General features: G+C 38.7%; 1 protein-coding gene across 5 annotated transcripts in view; it reads left to right on the top strand.

Moving 5' to 3' along the window:
* The window catches only part of NDRG1 (N-myc downstream regulated 1), a 95,336-nt gene extending 71,376 nt beyond the window's left edge, over positions 1-23,960 (top strand). For 4 of the 5 annotated variants that reach the window (XM_060775897.2, XM_060775899.2, XM_060775898.2 and 1 more), the window contains 14 exons: positions 580-615; positions 8,213-8,318; positions 8,750-8,870; positions 10,408-10,470; positions 11,476-11,536; positions 12,664-12,750; positions 13,920-13,976; positions 14,620-14,723; positions 14,845-14,901; positions 17,064-17,115; positions 18,329-18,376; positions 20,583-20,618; positions 21,243-21,294; positions 22,260-23,960. In XM_060775897.2, the coding sequence (XP_060631880.1) occupies positions 580-615; positions 8,213-8,318; positions 8,750-8,870; positions 10,408-10,470; positions 11,476-11,536; positions 12,664-12,750; positions 13,920-13,976; positions 14,620-14,723; positions 14,845-14,901; positions 17,064-17,115; positions 18,329-18,376; positions 20,583-20,618; positions 21,243-21,294; positions 22,260-22,495 (1,116 nt within the window). In that variant the 3' untranslated portion in view covers positions 22,496-23,960. Of the gene's footprint in view, positions 1-579; positions 616-5,284; positions 5,412-8,212; positions 8,319-8,749; positions 8,871-10,407; positions 10,471-11,475; positions 11,537-12,663; positions 12,751-13,919; positions 13,977-14,619; positions 14,724-14,844; positions 14,902-17,063; positions 17,116-18,328; positions 18,377-20,582; positions 20,619-21,242; positions 21,295-22,259 lie in introns of those variants that run through there. The other variant, XM_060775903.2, reaches the window with a different exon arrangement.
* The last annotated feature ends 2,468 nt before the right edge of the window (positions 23,961-26,428 follow it).

A 26,428-nucleotide genomic window follows, 5' to 3' on the forward strand; every position in this document is an offset into this window, starting at 1 on the left:
TAAAATCTATTGATTCCATAGAACTATATTGGTAGGGGGCAGGGGCGGCTCAGCCCATTACGCAAAATAAGCATTTTCAGTATAGTTGATTTTGCCCAGGGGCGCTCTTGAGGCGCTCTTGGGGGAAAATAGACCTTGACATATGCGAGTTGTAGTTACTGGGATGTATAGTTCACCTACAATCAAAGAGCATTCTGAACTCCACCAGTGATGGAATTGAACTCCCACGACAAACAGAAAATATATATCAGTGATTGGTTGGGGGGAGGGGCAAAATACTGTTTGCTTACCGTTGAAAATTACCTAGGCCGCCTCTGGTAGGGGGTGATGTAAAGCTGCAATCCTATATAAGCTTACTTTGGCATGCCACATTAAGCTTAGTGGGACATAATTTCTAGTGGCCATGTATAAGATTGCATTGTAGACCTAGATCGAGTTGAAAATCTTGGTGTACAGATTTCACAAAAAATAATCCTACAAAGTGTAGTTTTGATTCACAGGGCTTGCATGTCAGAAGTGACATGAAACCTTCTAGTTACATTCCCCTAATCTTCTGTAACTCTTGCATATCTTTTCTAGGCAATCACACATCTCCTGCCTGATGGCAATGTGCAGGTAAGTGTTTTTTTAGCTTGATGAAGCAAACTTCTTGCATAATTTTCTGTAATTATACCTCATAAATATTTGTCAAAATTCATAAGGGAAATGTAGTTGCAGTAGGGTGAATATAAAATTTCCTAGAAATATGCTAGTGTGTGTCCCATTGCATCATTTATCTCTTACCATGAAGTACCGATCTCCAAAATGTATGAAACAGTAGTAGGCATCATACATGCTTTGTGTGTACCCCCCCCCCCCAAATGAGTCGTCCTTCTGGTGAATTTGGTGGTTTCCAGGCATAGAAACAAATCATATTATATTTAGATGCTAAAACAAGCCACTCAGACAATTGATAAATTGTCTTAGAAAGAGACCTACATTTTCTAAAGCTTCAAGGAAGCATGGTACTAATATAAAACAAAGTGTCTATTTTATTTGACACAAACCTTGTTTCATGATCCAAATAATTAGAAATGGGTCCCATCTCCATGATCCCTTATTATTTATATACATTCAAATACAAGTATGCCAAAATTCTATAAAATTTTGAATCCCAAACACTTTTGGTTCCAAGCATTTTGGATGAGAGATGTCAACCTGCATCTTGACATGTTTGAGAGAATTCCTCCCAAAAGTGTGTGTATTGGGGGGGGGGGGGGGGAGGTGTTAGGGCCACATTTGCCCCATGCCTGTAGTAGATTTGAGATGCTTCCCTGACTGTTGTATTGTCATGATGTGAAAAAAAAATCCACAGTATTTCCATATTTCAGAAGTCTGCTGCTTCTGCTACACAACTATATGTTTTGTGGAGCTTTTACTGATGTGATATGTTTGGTATACTACAAAGTCTCGATCATATTTGGACAACACAAGCGTATTCTAGTCTATTGAAATACCTGGACTTAAGTTTACTATCAATAAAAATGGGGGAGGAGGAAGAGGTTGATGACTTTAGAAAAAAATAACTTGGAGGCAAAGTGACACAGTGTTCCATAGGTTTCTTATCAGGTAAAAAAAATAGCACACAGAAATAAGCACTCAATGTCTGTTTGTGTGCTGTGCTCTGAGTCCATAAGAACATTAACATTTCCAGATGGAGTAGTTTGGAAGACTGTGTGCTCAAAGTTTTTTTTTTTTTACGTGTAACGTACATTTATCTGCCTAAATCTGGCTTTTGTGGCCCATCTTGTTCCTGAGGTGGTCAACCTGTGCCTTGGCTATAGATGTAAGTGATTGTGATAACCTTTCATATCAAAGAATTACTTTCACATGACAACCAAAATAAAAACTATCAAGGAAAGGAATCTTATCCAGTCATTTTCTTGATACCTAGAGTGTGTCTGTAACTGTACAGTTAAAAAATATTGGTTCTACTTTAATCCTCATGGTGACTTCTCATGTAATATTTTTAAGCAGAGGTTGGATGGCTATATGTTTGGAGTGCTTTCATTGTATATTTCTGTCTGGCAAAGTGTTGTACTGGTTAGCCTTTGTGGTCTCCTTCAATTCTGTGATTCTAAGTCTCTGAAATTGTTCAAAGCAAGACCCATGTAGAATTACAATAATCCAATTCGGATGTCTTGATGTGTCTCACCAAGATTAGATTCCGCTTTAAAGTATGGCTTCTTTTTTCCCATGTATACATAAAATGCATGAAGGAATGGAGTTACTCTGTGATCAGAAATGAAGTCCAAATTATCCTCAAAGCTGAGCATCTGAACGATTAAAAAAAAAATATTCTGCTTGTGTTCATTTAGGATGATTCCGTAGCATGTAACTGATGAAACTTTTCACTTAACCATATTGGGCACAATCATATAGGGGATTTTTATGTCTCCAATGACTTCATGATATCGGTTTCCTAATTGCAGAAAGTGCTTATATAGATGAAGCACACTCAATATAGTGGCATGTTGGAAAAGATTGCTTATTGCTTATTGTCTATCAGTTTCTTGCCAAATTAGAAAAGGACAACCTATACAATTTCCATAGCTGTTAATAGCATTGTTCATTTGGACATGATATACAGAGATCTCCTTTGAGAAAGTCATGTGTCAGTCAAACTAGCTTCTGTAGTCAGAACTGTGATGGCACCCCTTGGATGTGTTTATCTACCAATCACGTGCCCTCATTGAACCAACTGAGCAGGAATCTGCCTTTTTAAAGGAGAGAGATGCATGAGCAGATGGCACGGCTGTTTTTAGCCTTCTATCGGATTAGTGTACCTTGGATTTTTTTTTCCAAGATAGTGTTTTAATACAAATCGGTCAGTAAAGAGCCTCTTACTATAACACTGATGTTGATTAGGATGCACTGCCATCTGTTTTCAGTGTGCCGCATCTTTATAAGAGAGAGTCTTTCTGAACTCACACCCCACTGATCTCTAGGTCAGTTGAGATAGGAAGCTTGGGCACATTGCCAGTTCAGAGCCTGTCTTTATTTGACTATGTAGTTTGTGTTGCCTTGTATTTCTTTTTGGGTAAGCTCATGCATTTGCATATAAAAGTCTTCCATTATCCTCTCAGTCTCACAACATTTTAAATCTACAGCTGTGGTTCAAAACTGAAACAAAAAAGAGTAATGTTCATGAACACATCATTATGCCACAACAGATGACTTTATAGATTTTAACTGTAGTAACCACAGTGTATGAAGAAAGGATGTGTGCCTGCAAAAATACAATTAGTGCACTAACTGGCTATGGTTTTTTGAGACTAAATATTATAAGGCACCAAATCCTGTATGATCTCAGAAGCCAAGCGAAATCAGCTCTTGGATGGGAGACTACTAATGAGTTCCTGGTGCTGTAAGCCATGTTTCAGAAGAATGAACTGGCAAAACCACCTCTGTGTATTCCTGGCCTATGATATTCATGGGGTTCAGCAAAAGTCAACAGGTGACCTGAAGGAGGCCGAGGTTCCAATTTGTAGTCTGCCAGAGAAACCCATTGAGTGACATGGGCCATGTCATATCAGACTCTCTGACCCACCTCTGAACAAATCTTGCCAAGAAAAACCAGTGATGTCACCTTATGTTTGAAATAACATGAAGACACACTACAAATAATAAAAATGGTGAAGTTAACCCAGTAACTGGGATGCTCCCACTAAACACTTACAGATAAGAAAGCAGTGTTGCAGTATGACAGTACTACCTGTAATGTAATGTAATGATAGAGCCAACCTGCAATATAGTTTCTCATCCAAGACAAGTGTAGACAACTAAATCAAGTTCAGGGTCTGCTTTCAACATATACTGAACCTCATTCCCCCAACCCACCAACTCTTGGATTTTGTTTCTGCTTCGTATCAGATTACTGTTCCTCCAAGGCCACAGAGACAATTGTTTGCAATTTTTTGAGGGTCCTCTGCCTTATTTTTGGGCAGAAGAAAAACCTGTACAGACCAGGAGATGATTAGAAGACATTTCAAGTTTGGGAGAAAGACTCTTCATCCTAAAAATAGGTCAGACACATTCATGGCCTTTATTTTAGCAGTTATTTTCCAATTCCCAAAACTATTTGGACATACATAGGGTGCCTGTGGTATACACACAAGGTCTACACATTGCACCTTGCCCTTCATAAACTAAAATGTGCTCCTGGAGGCTGGTGTGCCCATGTGTTGCTATATAATGCAAGCATCCTTGATATTATCTTTGTTTTAGAAGGTACACAGCCATGTATTTTATTGTATTTTATATTTTAATGTATGATGATGATGCATTGTGCTGTTTTTACATTACTGTATATGAACACATGTTGTGAACCGGCCTGAGTCCCTCCTCGGAGGTGAGAAGACTGGTATATAAAACTTCAAAATAAAAATAAATAAATGAATACATTGGTAAAATTTAAAATGTGGGAGGGGAAAGACCTTACTGAATTTGATAAAATTCACAAAAATTGAATGTATGAAATGACAGGTGTTCACTGCTTTTCCAATCCTAGTTTGAAAAGTTGGATGGAATGGACACCAGTTAATTTCTATATGTGGCTATTTTGTTTTCACCTTTATTTCAACAAGGGCTAAATCAAACTGCATACAGCTCAGTAAATTCAATATAAATTCAAATAATTGGCAATTGGGAGCAGAAGTGGAACACCATAGGGAAATTGACCCATATAATTGTGACAGGGTAGATGGTGTTTCCAAGTGGTTCAGCATTACTGTTAAAATGTGATGAAATAATTCAAATGGCCTCTGGGTTGAACTGTAAGTTCACTCATTTTAGGATTAAAATCAAAATCAGACCAACTGCCTCACCCAAGGTTTTCATAAAACTAGGTGACATTGACAACTCAGGAGCTCCTGCAGGGGAACAGTCTTTTCACTTGTGTCCCAAATAATCTAATGTGTTACTGCTGCCAGGTAACAAGGCTAATCTCAATCTACTAATCTGGGCACCCATTGAGGTACTGTATCTAGCATGACTGTGATGCTGTATGTAAAGGCATTTTTCCAGACAGTAACCTCCAGCATGGCCTCTTTCCTTCCTTTCCTCTCCCCCCACCCCAATGGTTGATGTCTGAGCTGCATGGCATATACAGTCTTGCGGTCAAACCTGCCTTAAATCCTACTTAAGAATGACGTCCTTCTGAACTGGTTTGTGTGAGTTTTTCTGACGGGGCATGATGGGAGTTTGCGGGCTTAGGCAGCACAACAGCTTGGCTATATAACCAGGCTTACCACCGAGTCCAAGTCAAATCTGATCCTTATTTTCTCGCTGGGCTCCTTGAGATTAATATCAAGCTGCACTGTCTAAAAATGGTGCTGGATATGGAAGATACTGCCTATTTATTGCATAATGCTGTGAGTACTTCAGCAAGGGAAGGGAGCACAAGAATTAAAATGTCTAGTTCTCTTTCACTTCTAGTTTAGCAATATCTTTTGGATTGATTATGTTTTGAAATAGCTTTTATGTGATAAGAAATATGACCGGTTGTTTTGTTTTGAAAGTATTCAATATTGGATGCAGACTGATGTACTCTTAGTAAACTTGGAACAAATTCTGAAGCTTTACGGTTAGCAAGAAGTGTGCAATGAATCCATTGTGCCAAAAAAAATTTATATTACTTGTTTTGCATAATATGTTTTGGAGGACTTAACTCTCAAAGTGCAACTTAGGAAACTGTAGATGTTTTCTTTAGTAATTCAGTAAATGCTGTAATCTGGAGATTGCTGTCAGTAGGTCTGATCTCTCTCCAAATTAAAGTATTAGAAATTCAGTAATGCTATAATTTGGAGAGAGATCACACTTACTGACAGCAGCTTGTTGTTGTGTGTCTTCAAGTAGTTTCTGATTTATAGCAACCCCAAAGTGAACCTGTCACCAACTTTTCTGAGGGTAAGAGTGCATGACTTGCCTTAGGTTACCCAATGAGGTTTTATGGCCAAGCAGGAATTCAACCCCTGTTCTCCAAAGCCATAGTCCAAGGCTCAAAGCAGTATGCCACAATGGTGGAAGCAATCCTTCCACTAATAGTAGTAGTAAGGAGGAATAAATTACTCAAAAATTGCAGTAATTTGGCTGTAAACCGGGCTATGGCTGAGTCCCTCGACGAGGTTGAGAAGCTCGGTATACAAAACTGTGAAATAAATAAATAAGAATACTTCTTTTTTATGAACACATTATTCATTTCCTAATGTATTTGATGCACTCTTGCCTCCAAAGATAGCAGTCAGCTGTGGAAACAACATCTTTAGAAATTCATGTCTGTGAATTTTTGATAGCAGTGAGAGCCAGAATGGTTCAGTGGTGTGAGCATAGGACTGTGATTCTGGAGACCCAACATTTGAATCCCTACTCAGTCATAGAAACCCATTGGATGACGTTGGGCAAGCCCCACACTCACTTTCTCGGTTGCAGAGGCAAGCAAAGGCAAATCCCCTGTGAACAAATACTGCCAAGAAAACACTGTAACAGGTTTCCATTTAGAGTCACTATAAGTAGGGAACATACAACAACAATAAAAACACAAAACTGAAAGAAATATTTGTGAATGTTCAACTCAAAATAAAAGAGTTTTGTTTTTGTTTTTTGCTAATTTTGTGTGAATGCTTGAATTTTGAAGTAAGTGTCAACTGTGCTCAGTGGAGGGAATCCCCCATGACTCCTAAAGCGGAAATACTTAATTTGTGAACATTTCTACATTTAAAAAATGTGCCCTTCATCCAGGTAGTATAACTTAGCATATATACAGGATGCATGGCTCTTCTCATATCTAAACACTGACCATTCAAAGATTATCCAGGAAAATTTTACTTAGTTTGCATTTTGAGAAGTACTTACCGCCTTCTTTTGTTCTAAAATGAATGACAAAACAAGGCTAGCCTTTCAGTATTTACATTTCTCCAGCTTTTGTGCTGGAGTTCTCTGCAAGAAAGATGCATACAAATTAGTGTATAAAGAAAGGTTTATGCAAAAAAAATTTGCATATAGTGGTTAAAAATTTGCACAAAAACCTTGTATAAGGGAAATGTCTAAAACCACGTATCTACGAAACAAAAGTGAATACAAAATTGCATATATTAACAATAGTGATTACAAAAAGTATAGAAAATTAATGTACATATATATTTAAAATGTAAGCTACACACAGTCCTGAAATTATGAACAAGATAGGTTCTGTAGGTTTGTTCTTAAGTTGAATTTGTTTCTGAGTTGGAAACATTTTAACCTGTAACTTCAACCAAATAGCTTAGGGAAAGGTTAACACCTGTGTGGTGTTTGTTTTCCTGTCTGTGCCCTTGTTCACCTCACTTTCTGTCTCTGTGACAATTGGATTTTGAAAAAAAAATAGCTTGTTGTAGAAATAAGGATTGGTAATAAACCTTCAGTGGAGACACTTTTTCCCCATGATAACTTTCCTTTCCTTAGGGGTAGATTTCTTTCACTTCCTGCTATCTCAGTCCTATGAGTCATCTGAAAGTTTGATGTTTGTAACTCAGGGATTGCCTGAATTACAGAAATGAGAGAGAACGAATATTAGACTGAAAAAAGAGAAACTGAGTGAAACCCAAACTGATGAGTTCATCTATCCTGAAGGAATCATACCTGATTGCCTAAATCAGAACAAGCAAAATTATTATATGTATCATTCATTTATTCATTCATTGTTAAAAAATGCAATGCAACTTTTTGGTCTGCCCCTGACATGATAAATAAATAAATAAATAAAATATTCATTCATTCATTGTGTTGATATTTGATAATAGTGTTCCATGCTTTGGAACGGAGGAGTTCTAGTTTTGTCTCTTGCTTTAGATGTCAGTTGTATGGAAGAATCAAGTCATTAAGTGACAGTGTAAATTACTTTGTGAAGCATGTACAGTAAATTGTAATAAATTGAAACCTGGATAGTGTTTGCCTACACTACCTGAGAAATTCCACTTTACTTGAAACTACAAACTGTAAGCCAGTGAGTGAGAATCCAAAGCTTTGTTAGTGGATGTAAACAGCTTTTATAAATAGATTCCAATGCAGTTACTGGAACAGCTTTGGTGTTATCCGATGGTTGAGGAACTCGGATAAGCTTTGTTTGGCTGTAAAAGCCTTTTTTCTTGGCTGTTGATAAGAATGCTCAAATAAGAGATTGCCTCCTTTCTCACAGGAACAAGATATTGAGACAGTGCATGGCTCTGTTCATGTCACCATGTGTGGGACCCCTCGGGGAAATAGGCCTGCCATCCTGACCTACCATGATATTGGACTGAACCGTAAGTATGATCATTAGGCGACTGCTGAAGTGCGTTATATTTTAGCCATTTTCATTAACTATTGTGCAGTGAAGATCTGCTTATCTCAAACATAACCTCTTTGCATTCTGCTTTAGTACAAGTAAAGTATGTTAATAATGTAAGAGATCCACTCAGTAGTTCAAGAAGGGTGAAATTTTCCTTTCTGGTGATGCAGTAATATATAGTGAAGGACCCTTTCAATGAAGGTCCATGTTTAGCTATATTGGATCATGCCTGCAAAAACAAATGTAGAAAAAAGCATTTGAGCTTCTGATTCATCCCTCATTTTATTTTTACTCTTATAATGAGAGTGAAATAGTTAAGATTTTCATTGTGTTGTCTGTATTCCTAATTCATATCTACATGGATATTAATGTTGTCCCCTTCTCTTCTGTTCTTCTCCTGTTAAGACAAAACTTGCTTCAACCCCCTCTTCAATTATGAGGATATGCTGGAAATCACACAGCATTTTGCAGTCTGCCACGTGGATGCCCCTGGGCAGCAGGATGGCGCAGCCTCTTTTCCACCAGGGTCAGTTGTTGCTGCAGTCAGCATTCATTTACAGATGTTTGCTCCATCTTGCACTCCCCACCCACCATGAGTATCCCTTATCAGGAATTCCCAAATCCTCCACAATCTGAAATTGTCCACACCAGTCGCTGAGATTGTGACACTTGTCTTTTTGATGGTTTTATATATGCAAGCGTTGTATTGTGAATTAAAATATTCAAAATATTGTGAATAATTTACCATATGAAACATAAATTAACTTCGTATTTAGACTCTACTCCCAACTTTAAGATATTTCTACATACATGGGTACACACATATTCCAAAATCCATAAACAGTTTTGGTCTCAAGCATTTCAGATAAGGGATACTCAACCTGTATATAAATTATTTGAGATAATGTATAATTATAATATTACAAATTCTTAAATGATGCTTTTAGGTGAATATTTGATGAATAATTGAATATTTTAAACATGGAATTACTTGATATAGCAAGATTTACCCAACATGAAGTATGTTAGAAGTGATGAGAGATAGGAAGGGTATATAGAAGAAACATGTGTATCATACTCTATTCTACTTTTTTTTTTCCTGTGCCTTGATGACATTCCCTTCATCATAAACATTATTGTATGTAGCCAATGGCCTTCATAATTTATGGAACAAAACATGAACAGAATACAAAATATATTACTAAATTATTAAATATAATTTTAAACCATTTTATCAACTAAAATGTGTAAAATTAATATTTATATTGCTGTTTGCTTCTCAGTGAAGTTTCTTACATGCCAATGCAAACTGGTCTAGTAAGAATGTGACAAATTAGCTGTGTGTCACTTCACAGTTTTTCTACTGTTTTCTACAGACTATATATAACGTGATATAAATCTTTGGCTAGTAGTGTCAGAATAAAGAGGGCAGAATAAGAACTCATGAATTATGTCACCAATCTGATTATAGCTTAATAGCACCTATTTTTTGTCTGAAATTGGATTCCCGCGAATTCTTCTTCCAAGATAAGCAAAAGAGAATCCCTTCTTATTAAATGAACAATGTGATAAACCAGAGGTTTACAAAGTTTTCATGTGTTCTGTAATCTTAAGGGGAACCCAAATATTTCAAATTTTGCCTATCACCAAAGAGCCTTATGGTTTTTTCCCCTTTAATGAAGAACATTCTCTTGGTGTTACATGACATTTTGAAAAGTTTTTGAATCTTTTGCGCTTTGTTGTAGAATATTTTCTGTGTAAATTCATATCTCTTCATTTCGTGGTAGTTTCCCATACAAGGTAGAGAATCCTATTTCCCTGCTTATAATATGCATCTGCCTAAAACCAAGACTTTTTGTGTTTAAGAAAGACTTTTTCTTTAGAAAGGCCATTTTATAGATTATATAGTTCTGATCAAGGAAAATTGGTGAATGTGGTTCACCAATAGCAACACAAATTGGGTTACATGAGCCCTTGTGTTCCCCACTTAAAAATGGCACCCTATGTTTTAATTGTTTACAAAAGTTGGTTAAATTGTGCCTCTTTCATCATTGTGCTTGTAGGTACATGTACCCCTCCATGGATCAACTGGCTGAAATGCTTCCTGGAATTCTGAAACAGTTTGGGTGAGTAGAGTCATTGACATAGAGCAGAGTCACGTGGAATTTCAGATAAGATATTTTCTGACTGCAGAGCAACATCTACACTGTAGAATTGATACAGTTTGACACCACTTTAATTGCCTTGGCTCAGTGCTATAGAATCCTGGGACTTGTAGCTTGGTGAGGTCCCAGCATTTTTTGACAGAAGGTTAAATGTCTTGTAAAACTATAATCCAATGATTCTGTGGCATTCAGCCATGGTAGTTAATGGTAGTGTCAAACTGTTAATTCTACACTGTAGAGGCACCTTTAGTTATGCCTCCTTCTTGTTGAACTGTTTGGTGTTTCTTTGACAAAGCTCTTTTTGTTGCTCCACAGAGTTATAAGCTGGTTTTACAAAGCTATCCCAACAACCTGGGTGACAAAGCTATAGTACAATGAGAAAAAAATGCTGGTGCGAATATAGGGTGGCATTTGACTAGTACAATAGTAAATAAGTCAGTTTTTCTTATCTAGTGTGTAATTATTTGCTCATGCTGCAAAATATTATTGCTTTCTCCTCTGAATTATATCTTCCTTATCAAGAAATGATATGGATTAATGGGTAATTATTGAGCAGAAAATTGATGATTTGTGACCTTCACTTTGTGCTATTTGCACCCATCAGAACTAGCCATGGGGTGTTGACTCTTTTGCAGTTTTACTCCTTGGCTAACTTTAGCCGCCATAATGAGCTCAAGACCATCTGTTTAAAAATAAATGATGCTATTAGAGATTATGGTGACTTGTTTTTAGTGTACTTCATTATTATTTAAATTTTGAAAAGTCAATGCCTATGGACAAGAATGATAACAGGACTCATATTCTACCAGGGGAGGGAGCAGATGTACCTGATAAAATTTCCCACTGAGGAACAATTGAATACACCAGAATATGAAATGGGCCTATCATGAAATTTAGGAGGAGGGGACTGTTAGAAATCAGAGGTGTATGCCCAAAAAATAATGGTCCATACATTTCCTTGTGCAGACTGAAAAGTGTAATTGGAATGGGAACTGGAGCTGGTGCCTACATCTTAACCAGATTTGCTGTAAGTATTGGAGCTCACCTAACATCTCACACCCGTTGTGGTATCATCATATCCTGTATTAGATTTGGGCCCAAATCAATGTTAAGAAAAATATGTGTAGTATTCGAAGGGCCATTTTCGTTAAATTTCCAAAAACAAAGGGAAAGAGAGAGACAACAAGACCAGTAAAACAGATTCAAAGAGATGATATTTTTGGAAAAGAGTTAACACCACAAAATACCTGAGGCAGGGGGATCTCCATTATTTTTTTCTCTCCCCAGCAGAAGAAGCCTCCATTTTTTTCTTGGAAAGTTACATCCTCCACCAGAGAGGGGCCTGGGAACCCGCTTTCCCAATGGCACTTGCATAGGGTGACCATAGGGAGCATGATGGGAGTTGAAGTTTCTCTCCTTCTGTGTTTCTCAGCCAATAAAACCCTATTGGTGTCCATGCTCTGATTGGCTGAGAATGGACACAAGTGATTACAATTCTTGCAATATGTCATATGTTTTAAAAATATTTCTTTAAAAATTCAGTAGATTGGTGAATTGTTTTGAAACTTGGCAGACCTACAGTTGTCAGTGTGGTCTTCAACTGGGGTAGGTTTCATACAGATGGGCCTTAGAATACCTGAGGATTGAGCAGTTAAAATTTCCCATTGTAGCTAATGGGCCAAATCTCTGCCGAATAAAAACTGAAACACCCATTCCCTTTCAAATAACTTTCCAGTAAATGAAATAAGAGGTCAGACAAAAATGGATCTGAAAAGGCATACCTTTTGGCCCAAATGCACATGGTTGCTACAGTTCTGTTGTTTCTGATCAGCAGAATTGTAATTTGCCAGCATGTCTTAAAAATAAAAATCCATAACCTCCTTACTCTGTGTTTGTAGTTATGATCTCTGTAGCAAAACCATAGGATGAAATTGCTTCACATCCTTTCTAATTTTTCCTTACCAGAAGCAAATCTTTTGCTGAGAATATTTCTATGGGTTACAAGTCTAGAATGTGTCTTAGCCAGTGTCAAATCGTAGTCCATCCTTGATATTTGTGCTAAATGTTATTTCCCTCACTGAATGAAAGTGACTGCACAATTTACATTTTTCTTCTCCAACACATCTTAAGTTCACACAACTCTTCAATTTACAGCTTAATTATCCTGACATGGTGGAAGGACTTGTGCTTATTAATGTCAATCCATGTGCCGAGGGATGGATGGACTGGGCAGCAACCAAGGTAAATATTACATTCAGAGGTGGGAAACATATCCTTCTATCTATACGTAACATGATTTAATGTAGTCCATGATTTAAATAGAAAAACATGGAGCATTTCAGAGTTTTCTCTCATCTCCAGATATTGTACTACATTCCAATGTCAGTGTTGGAAAAGCACAATTTGAATTTTATAAAAAAAAATAAACAGATTATACAGTGGAGCCCCCGGTGGCACAGCGGTTTAAACCACTGAGCTGCTGAACTTGCTGACTGAAAGGTCGGTGGTTCGAATCTGGGGAGCAGGGTGAGCTCCTCCAGTTAGCCCCAGCTTCTGCAACCTAGCAGTTTGAAAACATGCCAATGTGAGTAGATCAGTAGGTACCACTTTGGCGGGAAGGCAATGGTGCTCCATGCAGTCATGCTGGCCACATGACCTTGGAGGTGTCTGCGGACAACCTCGGCTCAGAAATGGAGATGAGCACCAGCCCCCAGAGTTGGACATGACTAGACTTACGTTAAGGGGAAATCTTTACCTTTACTATACAGTACAACCCCCTATCTGTGATTTCGTTTACCTATACCCAACAAAATGTCATTTCTAGGCATTTTCTAGATCCTCCCATGTCGCTTCTATGATATTCCTGGACCAGAAATTCTTCAATCCAATAGGTTTTGCTATTATCCATAACTTTGTGTATTCATACACAAAGTCTGGGAATGTATTTCTTGCAGATATTGGGGCCATATTGTATAGATGAAAAACTATAGACACTTGTAGTTAATGTTAGCAAAATTTTAATGTTGGCATAAGTAATTTTACTTTTCTGAATAAATCATGAAAACTAATCACTGCAATCTTTAGAATGAAATGGAAAATCTCTTTTTGTAAACTGCTTATTTTATGTTGAAATTTTTAGTTTGGAAATTCTCAACAAAATACTTTACCTTCTGAGTTTTATTTATAATTCATTCTAATTGGACTATAATCTAATGGCCTTCAAAGTATTATTTATCTAATTAATCAACACCATTCAGTGTTTAATGGAAAGAGCTTTCTAGCATGGTGTGATGATGGAAAGGGACACAGGGATGTGTGATGAGCTGGACTGAATGGTTGACTTATTCAAGCTTGTGAGACCTTATAAAATGCTTGAGTTATCCTAATGAGTGTGTTTCTAAATGTTGTAGATTTCTGGATGGGCTCATGCTTTACCAGATATGGTCATTTCACATCTTTTTAGCAAGGTAAGTACTTTCTGTAACATCTGAATTAAGGTTCAGTCATATGTATCAGTGATACCTTATATAGGAAAAATGAGCTAATAATTGACTCAGGTGTAGTTTGCCATCACCTGATGCAAATATTCAAGGATTGTTTACATAAGATTTGTTATTTGTTGGCCATTCTCCTGGGTTCATGGAGACCTCTGCCTTTCAATACATTCTGCCTTGCTCTTTTTTTTAAAAAAAAATAGAATTTGCAAATATTTACATTTAAGATATTAAGAAATCAAACTGTTTACTTCTATAACTGAAGTTTGCATTGTGGATATTTTAGTATTTTAGGCTCTTGTAAAGGTTGTGTGCAGGACTTGTTGGTTACAAATCATTATCATACACTCTATAGCTTACATTTGGATAATTTGCCTTTTTGAAACAAATTTCTGTATTGTATATTTAGCTATCAAAGTTTGAACTTCTGCTGTTTGGAGGAGGAAGGAAGCGGAATTAGTCTTGTTTCACTGCATTATATGTATCCCATTGCCAAAAGTCTGCAGATATATTTAGATGAAGCACTGTACTAGTTATTAAAGACATTGTTGGTGTTGCCTGACAGTATGTGCCCTACACTCTTGTACGTTTTGATAAAAGCTTCTCTTAAATGTAGGAAGAGATTCACAACAGCCAGGATTTGATCAATACTTACCGCCAGCACATCATCAGTGACATGAATCAAAACAATCTGCATCTCTTTGTCAACTCCTACAACAGGTAGTTCTCCAGTTTGTTTGGGAAATCATGCATTAGGGTTGGCTTCTTCCTGTCTGTTTTGGAAACGATGTTTGGAGGTTGCTCAGAAGTCCTCATGCTTCATTGTCTCCTTGTTTTTCAGCCGACGAGACCTAGATATTGAGCGTCCTATGCCTGGAACAACTGTTGTTACCCTACAGTAAGTAGTTGTCATAATTCATTTACACTCTGTGGATGCAAAAGGGGAAGAATACATTTTCTAAAATCTTTATGTATCAATGTTAAAATTGTGCAGCGGAATGAAATTCATGATGCAAACTTACGTAGTCTATTAAGAAATGGGTTGTATAAGCTTTTATAGGTAACACCATCTGATGCCTACAGGGATTGTCACTGCTAATGTAATTCAAAATAGCTTAAAAGTTTTATATTATTTGATGTCATGGTCTATGGCTAGTACAATTAACAACTCATTCATTCATAACACCATCTGCATAAGGGTAGGACATGTCTCCAGATGTTGGACTGCAGCTCCCATCAGCCCCATGAAGGATCGTGGGAGAGATAGTTCAACAGTTCCTGGAGGGGCCACATGATCCCTATGTCATGATAAATCTATGTAAGACTCATGGAAGTGATTTACACTATAAGTTAATTACTGATAATCAAATCAGTAAGTACTCACTATTGATCAGTGGCAATTATATACTGAAACATTTTAGCACATAGAAAAATTGTGATATAAGCTGGAGATTTATGCTAGAAGTAGTGCATCCCTTATTTGAAACTAGAAAATCCAAAATACATCAGAATTTGCATCATTCTGATGTATTTTGTATCACCGGAGCCCCCAGTGGCGCAGTGAGTTAAACCCCTGTGCCGGCAGGACTGAAGACCGACAGGTCGCAGGTTCGAATCCAGGGAGAGGCGGATGAGCTCCCTCTATCGGCTCCAGCTCCTCATGCGGGGACATGAGAGAAGCCTCCCACAAGGATGATAAAACATCAGAAATCATCCGGGCATCCCCTGGACAACGTCCTTGCAGACGGCCAAGTCTCTCACACCAGAAGCGACTTGCTCCTGACACGACAAAAAAAATGCATCATGGGTGGCTGTGATAATGACAGCTTTGCTTTCTGATGGTTCAGTGCATATAACCTTTGTTTCATGCTCAAAAGTATTAAAAATATTGTGTAAAATGACCTTTAGACTATGTGTTTAGACTTCATTCCCATCTCTAAATATGTTATTGTGTATATTCCATAATCTTGGGGGGGGGGGGGGGGATCCAAGACATTTCTATTTCTCAAATGTTTTGAACAAGAAATAGTCAGCCTTTAATAAAGTGTGCTACACCGAAAGTATATTGATTTAGGAATATGTTGGTCCTTAAAAGGGGGGGGGGTTGCCAGGTGCAGTGGGAAAGGCTCAAGTTATCATCATGAAGAGAGAAGAGATAAAGGGAAAGGCGGACTAAGGGCTCAGGATGGGATTCCACATTGGAATCAGCTAGCCTCATGGGTTTTCTGTGGCTACATCCCAGTAGTCACAAATACTGCTTGAACGTTTTGCTGAGCTAAACAACAATTAAGATCAGAATAGAATCCCAGGAACTGTCATTTTAGCCATTTCAACTTATAGCAAGAGGAAATCTCAGTAGACCTGAGAAGCTGAGTGTCCTACTTAGTTAAACCAATGTCCCAGACATAAGTAGAGCATTATCTGTACCAGAATCCCCATGACTTTGTGCCCTGCCCTCCCACTGGCACACTCTCACCCCCTGCCATCTGAGCTATTTCCTTCTTTGCCATCTGAGCTATTTCCTCCTTGACTTTTCAAGGACTAGCTTGAACAGTAAACGTGAGAAGTTTACATGTTAGCAGTGACACCAAGTTGCTCTTTAATCTCATTTATGGGAAAGGTGACATGGGCACATCTTAGTGTCTTGCCTTTTTTGTGGCTCAAACGGGCTGGAGCTTAGAGACTTAGCGACTCAGAAAAACAAGAGGTTAACTGGATTATGCTTGAGCTGTCCTGGTTACCGAGAGGCACAGAAGTGGCTTGTCTTATTGGAATGCTCGGTTATCAAATTGTGGAAGTTGTGATGGGAGTTGGAGTCCACCGGCATCTGGAAGGCAGCATATTGCCCACTCTTGGTCTTAACCATAGAAAAGAATCAATCCATGTCACCTTTCCCATAAATGAGATTAAAGAGTTTAGATGACCCAGAAATGGAGTCCATTTTCACAGTAACACTGCAGGTCTGTCTTTGGGTTGCTCAAATATTCTGAATCACTTCCTTAAAAGCTCGAAGCCCATAAGTATTAAGAGATGACCACAACATCATTGATTTTCTTTCAGGTGCCCTTCACTGTTGGTGGTTGGAGACAGCTCACCTGCAGTTGATGCTGTGGTAAGTTCAGATAAAACTTGGACTGGAAAAAAAAATAATATTGAAAAAAGGATCATGTGGAGTACCCTCAAGACCTTTATAGGACAAATCTATACTAAAAGGCTTCAAACGGGTTGTGTGGAATATCTCTTCTTGATGGGGTAAGAGGCACCAGGCTGTATATCTGAACTTGGGCATGAAAGAGCTAATCTCAGGGATAAAGTACTGTACATTTGATGCTGTAAGGAAGGCAGAACTGTGGAGCTGGAGGAAAATTCTGAGAGTGCCTTGGACCACAAAAAGATCCGACCAATCCATACTCCAGGAAATAAAGCCCATTTGCTCACTGGAGGGAAGGATATTAGAGGCAAAGATGAAGTACTTTGGCCACATCATGAGAAGACAGGAAAGCTTGGGGAAGATAATGATGCTGGGGAAAAGGAAGGAAAAAGGAAGAGGGGTCGATCAAGGGGAAGTTGGATGGATGCTGTCCTTGAAGTGACTGGCTTAAAGGAGCTGGGGGTGGCCACAGCAGACGGAGCTCTGGCGTGGCCTGGTCCATGAGGTCACGAAGAGTCGGAAGTGACTGAACAAATAAACAATAACAAGTTCGATGCCAATGCATAGGTGGGCTTTGTTTGTAAAAATTTAACACAATCAAGAAAATGATGTTTATGCTCAAGATCACAACAAGTGGAAAGAGAGCTAATCTTTTCTCCCATGTCACAGTCCAGATGACCCCCTTGCTACTAACTGTTCATCTGAGAAGAGGAATTTTCTATTGCAGCTTTTGGAGTTTCTCTCCCAGAACAAAATAGCAGATGGGGGTTTGATATCAAGAGTATCGCCTCATGGAAGGAATTAACATTATCCACATCACATGACCTAAAGCCTGCTGTTACTGTTTTTATAATGCAATTTCACTTGATGCATATGGCATTATGTGTAACTTGACCCTTACTTCCATTGTTTGCAGGCTTTACCTAACTTTATAAGCCCCTTGAAATATGCACCGAATATCATGGTGCAGATTTCACTTTGATATTTGGTGTGGTGGAGGCTCCTTTTTGGGGGGCTTTTAAACAGAGACTGGATGGCCATCTGTCAGGGGGTGCTTTGAATGTGATTTTCCTGCTTCTTGGTGGTCTGTGAGGTCCTTCCAACTCTATGATTCTGTGATCATTGTTGCTTGGTATAAAGGGAAAACTCAACCTTTTTCCTTTTTCCTAAATAGGTTGACTGCAATGCTAAACTTGACCCAACAAAGACTACACTTTTGAAGGTAACAGCTTTGATAAGAATTTAACAGTTATAAAGAACTAGGTGTCCCAATTTAAAATATATGTCTGCCATATCTGCAGGACTTTTATCTGCAATTTCATTTATCCGCGCCTGGTAGAACATACCATCTTTAGGCATTTTCTCCTCCTGTATGGTATCCTTGGGCCAAGTCCTTCATTTCCATAGGGTTTACTATTATCCCTGGCTTTGTATAGCCACACAAAGTCCTGCAATGTAACCTCTGTGGATACCGGGGTTGTACTGTATTTGAACCATAGAAACTGGTACTTGGTTAGCAGAGGTTTTCTTGGGGAAATACATACCAGCTACATACTTTGGGGCATAAAGAAAGATGCTTGGATGTGAAATCCAGGAGTTGTGGGGTTGGGACATCTTTTCTGCAGTATACAAAGTGGCCGACCTACATTCAAGAACATGTATGAGAAATCAAAGCGCTGATAGAGGTCAAAAGATAATGCTTCTAGTACTGCATTTAGAAACTCATTCCATAATGGGTATTAATCCTTCTGAGAGTTAGTTCCAGAAGATCGTATAACAAGGGGCAGCAGTTCATCTCCTCTGATCTTTGCCACCTAGCTGATGAAAAATCACACATGTGCCATGCCTAGCACAGCAAAAATCCACTGCCTCTGCTGTAGTTTGTCCAGTATTTGACACTTTGCTCATGTTACTTTCCAGTGGATCATGCAATTTGTCTGCCTCTGACATTTGTGTATCTTACTTTAATCAAGATATGTATTGTCGAAGGCTTTCATGGCCGGAATCACTGGGTTGTTGTAGGTTTTTCAGGCTGTATGGCCATGTTCTAATCAAGATAGTTGAAAATCTGAAATTGATAGATGCCAGCATTGGTCTCTCTCCAGGGTACCCCCCACCCCAATATTCATAGCCATGATACTTAAGACTTCGATGTCCCTGTAGAATGCTGTCATTATTTGTCATCACAAGATCTATGGTGCATCCTTGGCGGCACCAGTATGCATTCCCAATAATGCCAAAACAGATGAAGACAGTACCTGCAAATTATGCAGACTGTGTTCTGGCTAGATTTGGGATATGGGCACAGTGATAATATGCCTACATGACATGACTATCCAGTGACATTGACAGCAGTGATATAGCTCCTGACAGTGATGCATGGTGTGTTCAGTTCTCCTTGACTCACCACATTCATGACTACAGCTTCCCTGCTGAGAATGCATGAAACCAATGTATACACGCCACACACTGGTTCATTAACTTTCTGAGATAGCTGCCAAATAAGCCTCTTCTCCATCCCATCCTGTTTTTCACCCTAACTACTGGGTGCCTCTTCATAACCCCTAGTAGCAGGTCTACCCATCTTGTGCACCCTGAAGGACCCCACATGGAAGGCAAAAAACATGGATAATAAAATGATGTGATCTTCATAAGGAGCTAATATATTGGTCAGTTTCCTGGAGGAGATGTCACTTTGTGCCCTTCTCTCCCACAAGGTCACAGATTAATGATAAATCCTCTTGCAGCCCCAGGAGTGTAACATGCATGTAGCTAATCTTGAAGGGGATAATGGGACATCCTTTCCCTAGAAGAATAGGGTCTGCCATATTTCTATCTGGATTGTGACTTGCAAAAGCTTCAGTTCTTCTAAGTTGTAGTTATGAAAGTTGTAGATATGAAAGATACAGTCTTGATTAATGTTATCCTAAGAACACTGCAATATCTATTTTAGAGCAGAAAAATCATGTTTTTCTTATGGAAACAATATTTTTTTAAAATAGCCAGAAAATATATTTTTGAACACTGATAAATGATGATGAGAAGATTTGTGGACTGATAGAATTTTCGCAGCCCAAGACTTGTCTTGTACAAAAAGAATTACTGCAGAAAACAGCATTTTATGATCAGGAAACAGTTTTTTTTCTGTCAAAACTATGTGATAAATGTGTACAGAATAAGTCCTGAATTGCAGTAGACTTCCAGAACTTCATGCTTTGTGGAAGGAAATGGCTAAAATTATTCACTGCTTCACTCAAAAAGAAAATCAGTGAAGAATTACATCCCTGTTGCTTTTCTGTCAGCAAAATGTCTATTCAGTAGTAGTGTGCTATATGTAAAAAAATAAGAATTATTTCATGACTAGCTATTAAACTAAAAAAGACCTTGAATAACCAGTTTTTTCTTCTTCTTTTTCTTTTTTTAAATAGATGGCTGACTGTGGTGGTCTTCCCCAAGTTTCTCAGGTACGCATTGAGTAAAAATGGGAGACTCCATTTTGTCTCTTATTTGGAATTGAATATATTGGGGGAAGGCATATAACAGAGAAAGCACTCTATACATTTTAATTAAAGTCCAGTTTGAATGGTTTGAATCTGGACAGTAAAAGGTTGTCATTTTAGCTCCCTTTCTCCAATAACAGAATATCAACTTACATGCAGTGCAGTAGTGAAATGTTATTAGGGGGCAATGCTTGGTGGAAAACACTGTATGATGGTTCTCACTGGCCATACTTATGGGAACATCTTAAGAGATGAAACTCAAAACATCATGAAGGTGAGATGTTCCTCACTGGTTGTAAAGTATTTCAACTTTTTATGGCCAGATCTTTCTTCAGGGAAATGGGGAGTGGGATAATGAAAGTTGATGGAGAAATTGAGTCCTTACCAGTACAGCCCAGTTTAGATGACTTCTCATGGCTCTTCTTGCTGGTTGCATTGATTTTTCTAATGAGCAAGGGCTCTGGCACATGCTATATTGGGAGAGCAAGTTGTGGTTCTCTAGATGTTGCTAGGTTGTCTTTCTTCTCAACCCAAGCTTGCACATCCAATAGTGTCATTCTCTTCAAATGCTATATTTTCTTTTTACAGCCTGCAAAACTTGCTGAAGCTTTCAAATACTTTATCCAAGGAATGGGTTACAGTAAGTATATCTTGTTTGAAAATAATACTTGCTTTGTTGTCATTTTGTGACATGCAAAACAAGATTGTTATCAGTTGCAAAAAATTGCAACATGAAGGTCTTCCCTCTGGAATTCTTATTAGATAAACACTTTTGTGAGTAAATTATGTATCAGTATGGTGTTAAAAATAGATACTATTGAAAAAGAAGCTTCTGTCCATTTAGATTCATAGTAGATTCTGTTGAAGAGTTGATGCTCCCCATTTCTCCTAACCCTTGGAAACTGAATATGAGCTCTGAAATGGAATGGAATGGAATGGAATAGAGCCCCTTTTTGAGTTACTTGTATGAAAGACCAAAATGGATTCAGATGAGCAGTGGAGGTATCACACCTTTAACCACATCCCATCCTTTGTATGAACCCCACCACCATCATCCACATCATCCAAATCCATGTGATTGTCTGGAGAGGCTTTTGAATGTAGATTTTGAATCATAGAATCACCAAGTTGGAAGCGACCACAAAGGCCATCTATTCCAACAATTGCCACGCAGGATGTGATATTGTGATTCATCTCTCTGCAAATCTCTTGCTTCTCTCTCAAAAGTGAAATTTCTAGTCCATTGATTCCCAAATACTGATTCTCTAGGTGTTCTGGGCTGCAACTCCCAGGAGTCTCAGATGCCTTGACCAATGATCAGGGATTTTAGGAGCTGTGAAATACCAAATTCGTAAAGAAGCAGTGTCCCGTATTGCACGCTTATGAAGGGCACCAGAATTGAACAAAGCTTACACTTTTATGTTTGCCAATGAGAGCATCTTTCTCCTTGTCTAGATAACCTCCTTGATCTTGAACATTTCTATAACTGGCAGTTTTTCTCTTCTTTATTGCATACTTGTGTCATGATTGAGCCAATTGACATTCTTTTTTTTTAATGGCTTCAGAGTTAATGTCATTGGATGCATGGTTTTCTTTTCTTTGCAGTGCCTTCTGCCAGCATGACCAGACTAATGAGATCCCGCACAGCATCCGGCTCTAGTGTTTCTTCCCTTGATGCTGGCAGGACCAGATCCCATACTGGCGAGGGATCACGGAGCAGATCCCACACTGGCGAGGCTGTCCGGAATCGATCTCACACAGATACGCACATTGAGCTCACTCCCAATTCTGCAAACAACAACAAGCAGTCAAGCCCCAAGTCAATGGAAGTTTCCTGTTAGATTGGCTTGAGATGGAAGCAAGATGTAACAGCCACCCACTGTGTATCATAATATTTAACCTAAAATGTTTTCTGTAACACAAGGCATTGTCCCTCACCTAGAGTTCATCGGGGACCAATAAAGCAGACATCTCAATTGCTCTGTTCCCCTAACAGAGATTTGCTGCTATTTTTTTTCCTCCAACTAAATCTAGATTGCTATTACACACATCCGGTGGTAAAGCTAACAGCATTTGTAAACAAAATTGACACCGAAACTGCCTGAGGTCCTGCTAAGAAACAAAATTTTTGAAGCAGATCATAAACCTCCTTCCTTTATTCTTACAGTTTATGAAAATTGTCCCATTTGACTTGAAAAGTTTGCTTTATGGAGAAAGGCACAACGGAAGGCTTCTTAGAGAAAGCCTCAGATTGAAGCTGGAATTACTAACATCTGTACATATTAACCACATGGTAACATGTGTCTGGCCTTGTGAGTAGTGTTTGAGGCCTATTTTCCTACATGAATATGTAATAATTACAATAGGGAACTTGGTGCAACTTTTGGGCAAGCAAAATTTCAGCCTTTATGTCATATTACCTATGATTTAGTTGCAGTCTTTTCCCCCTTTAGAACTTAATTTGCTTACCCAAGTACAGTTAATGTTCAAAACCTCCTGAAAGGAATGTTAGAGTTTGGTTTTGGAGTTTGTGTCTCAAAAGACATTAGGAGACAGCAAAGCCTAGCTGGCATAGTTGCACTACTTAGGACAATTGCAGGTGGTGTTGGGAAGCCCTCCATTTTTACCGCAAGTTGTTTAATTTCTTTTTCTTTGCTTGCTTGAGACTTTTTGGCAGTTGTACAAATGTTGGGATCTCCAGTCCCAACTCCAGCAATAATTTGTTGTAGAACTGTGGAAATGTTGTATAATGATTATCCTGTATAGTCAACTGCCACACGGTTCGGTCTCTTAAAAATTCAGGCTTAGAACGGGTGCTTTATAAATGTATCTCGCCATGTTAATGGGGGTTGAGAGATGCAAGGCTGTAATGGAGAATTCGTCGAATGGCTGTAAATGTAGAGATGTATTGATTCTGCAACTTAATGCTCTCCTCCCCATGTTTGGGAAGCTGTGGGTAACTCAGCAGATTTCAAACATAGATGGGAACAATAGTTTATACAGATTATCTTTTTCTCACTGGCTTCCAGTTTGCTATATCACCGTTCTTAATATAGCTAATGAATGTTGGATATCAAGCATTCAAAACATCTCGACATCTTGAATTGCTTGGGTAGTACAAGGGAGCTGATTTTTAGTCTAGGTTTAAGCACCTCTTTTTAAGAATGACGAGTTATACTGGGCGTTGTATAAGGAGGAACAAACAGCAGACTGTCATTGAGAGGCTAAACTTGTCTATTGGGAAAAGTTTTTATTAATGAATTATTTGTATTTATTTCAAAAAATATATAAATTTGTAACTTTGCAGCCGTTTGCAATCTGTTTTATGTCTTGAGTGCAATAGGTTTTTTGAGATGAAGAATTTTGTTACTATTATTATTTATTCAATATGGGTTTATGACATCTGATAAGAATTCATACAAATGGAATCATATCTGAAGTTGAAAATACACTTCACTGTTCATGGAATTATAGAGTTGGAAGAGACCTCATGGGCCATCCAATCCAAACCCCTGCCAAGAGGCAGGAAAATCACATTCAAAGCACTCTTGACAGATGACCATCCAGCCTCTGCGTAAAAGCCTTCGAAGAAGGAGCCTCCACCACACTCTGGGGCAGAGTTCCACTGCCAAACCGCTCTTACAGTCAGGAAGTTCTTCCTCATGTTCAGGTGGAATTTCCTTTCCTGTAGTTTGAAGCCATTGTTTCACATCCTGGCCTCCAGGGCAGCAGAAAACAAGCTTGCTCCCTTCTCCCTATGACTTCCCCTCACATAATTATACATGGCCATCACTGTGTCTCCTCTCAGCCTTCTCTTCTGCAGGCTAAGCATGCTCAACTCTTTATTCATGGGGGAAGTTGAAACTCCTCTAACTGGGAACCTGCAACATCTCAGATCAATATTTGTCAGTGAGAAATTAATTGAGAAAAATAAAAAGTGTCTACCAGTAACTTTGTCCAAGCAGGACATTTTCCAGTAAAACTGGGAGGAGGCAATATAACTCCTTTGAAATTCCCAAAGTAGGTATTCCAATATAGGAAGAACATGCACACACAGTAGTGCTGACTTTTGGGTCCATCGAGGGCTGAAAGCACATGGAGATAAAGAAAGTTGTCCTGCAGTTACCATTTTAAGACTCTTCTCCAGTACACTGTATACTGTGGAATCTGGAGTCTTTCTTTGGTGAACCACTAGATTTTCTAGTGACACCTCATCCCTAAACTGCAAATCCCAGGACTCCGTAAGATGCAGTCATGGCAATTAAAGTGAAATCCACAGTACTATTAATTATACAGTGTGAAAAGCCTCTTCGATGTTCATCCTCTCTCCCGGTTTACATTTGGCTCCCTGAATAACACAAACCCAACCTTGTACTATATCCAGCTAGAACAGATGAACTGACTCAATTGTCTGAATTGAAAACTAATACATAAATCCCACAGAATCCATTGGACTGCTTTACTTGGGATTTAGGCCATGCATTCCATACTCGGGATGGCACGGGGAAATCAGTCAAATGGGTTAATCCCCACATGCTAACCAACAAAGCAGGAATCGGCACTCTTTTCGGTTATGTTTGTACTGTTCTTCCTCATCGGTTTTTCCATTCCTGCCCTGCCAATGTGTGGAATTTTCCTTTTAGTTTGATTTATTTTTTAATTAGGAAAAGTACAGTAGTTATGGAAAGAAAATATTGAGATGAGAGCACAAAGTGCCACAAAGAGTCCAGTAATAGGGCAGAAACCTTTCTTATCAATGAAAAGCAGTTGGGAGCTGTGGTGGTGCAATGGGTTAAACTCTTTTGCCGGCTGAACCAGTGACCTGAAGGTCAGCTGTTCGAATCAGTGAGACGTGGTGAGCTCCAGCTTCTCATGGGGACATGTGAGAGGCCTCCCACATGATGGCAACACATCCGGATCTCCCCTGGGCAACCTCTCTACAGACGGCCAATTCTCTCACACTGGAAGTGACTTGCAGTTTCTCAAGTCACTTCTGACACGATAAAAATGAAAATCAGATCAGAGCATATGATAAATTGAAAGGTAGCTAAATCCAGGTGACTACTGCAGAGGGAATATCAGCATCAGAACAGGGCTTATAATTACTAGATATTTTCCAAACTTCAAGTAAGAGTGGCTCTAAAGTGGAGAAAATGTGCAGAGGAAAGTGAGTGCAGAAATGGGACACCAAAAGTACAGTAGTCACTCAACCATATAAGAAAAAGGGGTTAATAAGGATAAGACCTTAAGCGCTTGGAAGCTGGAGAAAGAAAAAGCAACAGTGCAGCGGTAGCACTGCATCGGAGGGGGTTGGTTCCAGCTGTCATACTGAAAACCAGGATTCTAGGTCAGGCAACAAGGCTACACCAACACATACCTCCGCAGAGAGGGCACGCTCAGTTCATCAAATGTTGGCATTACTAGTGGTGTGTGAAAGCGAAAATGCCCTCCCAGCAGTGTATTAACGTACTTTCCCAAAATCTATTTGTTACTATATCTCACCCAACATACTCATGAATAAGCCTAGAAATTATAATAAAAATTGCCTCCCAAAATCTTGGTCAGCGTAGGCACAAGTCAACATGTAACTTAACTCTTATAAAAATGGAACCATTCCTTTCTTTATGTGTCACAAAAAAGCATGAGCTTAGTTCATCCAGAGAAAAGCTAAGAGAAGTATGAAGTAGAAGTAGCCATGAGTGACTTCCTCCACCCACCCCCAAAGTGCTATTGGTGCTTTCCCCTCTCAAAAGAATTGACTTATCCATGGATCC

Source organism: Anolis sagrei, chromosome 4 (assembly GCF_037176765.1).
Source record: "Anolis sagrei isolate rAnoSag1 chromosome 4, rAnoSag1.mat, whole genome shotgun sequence".
Classification (NCBI taxonomy): domain Eukaryota; kingdom Metazoa; phylum Chordata; class Lepidosauria; order Squamata; family Dactyloidae; genus Anolis; species Anolis sagrei.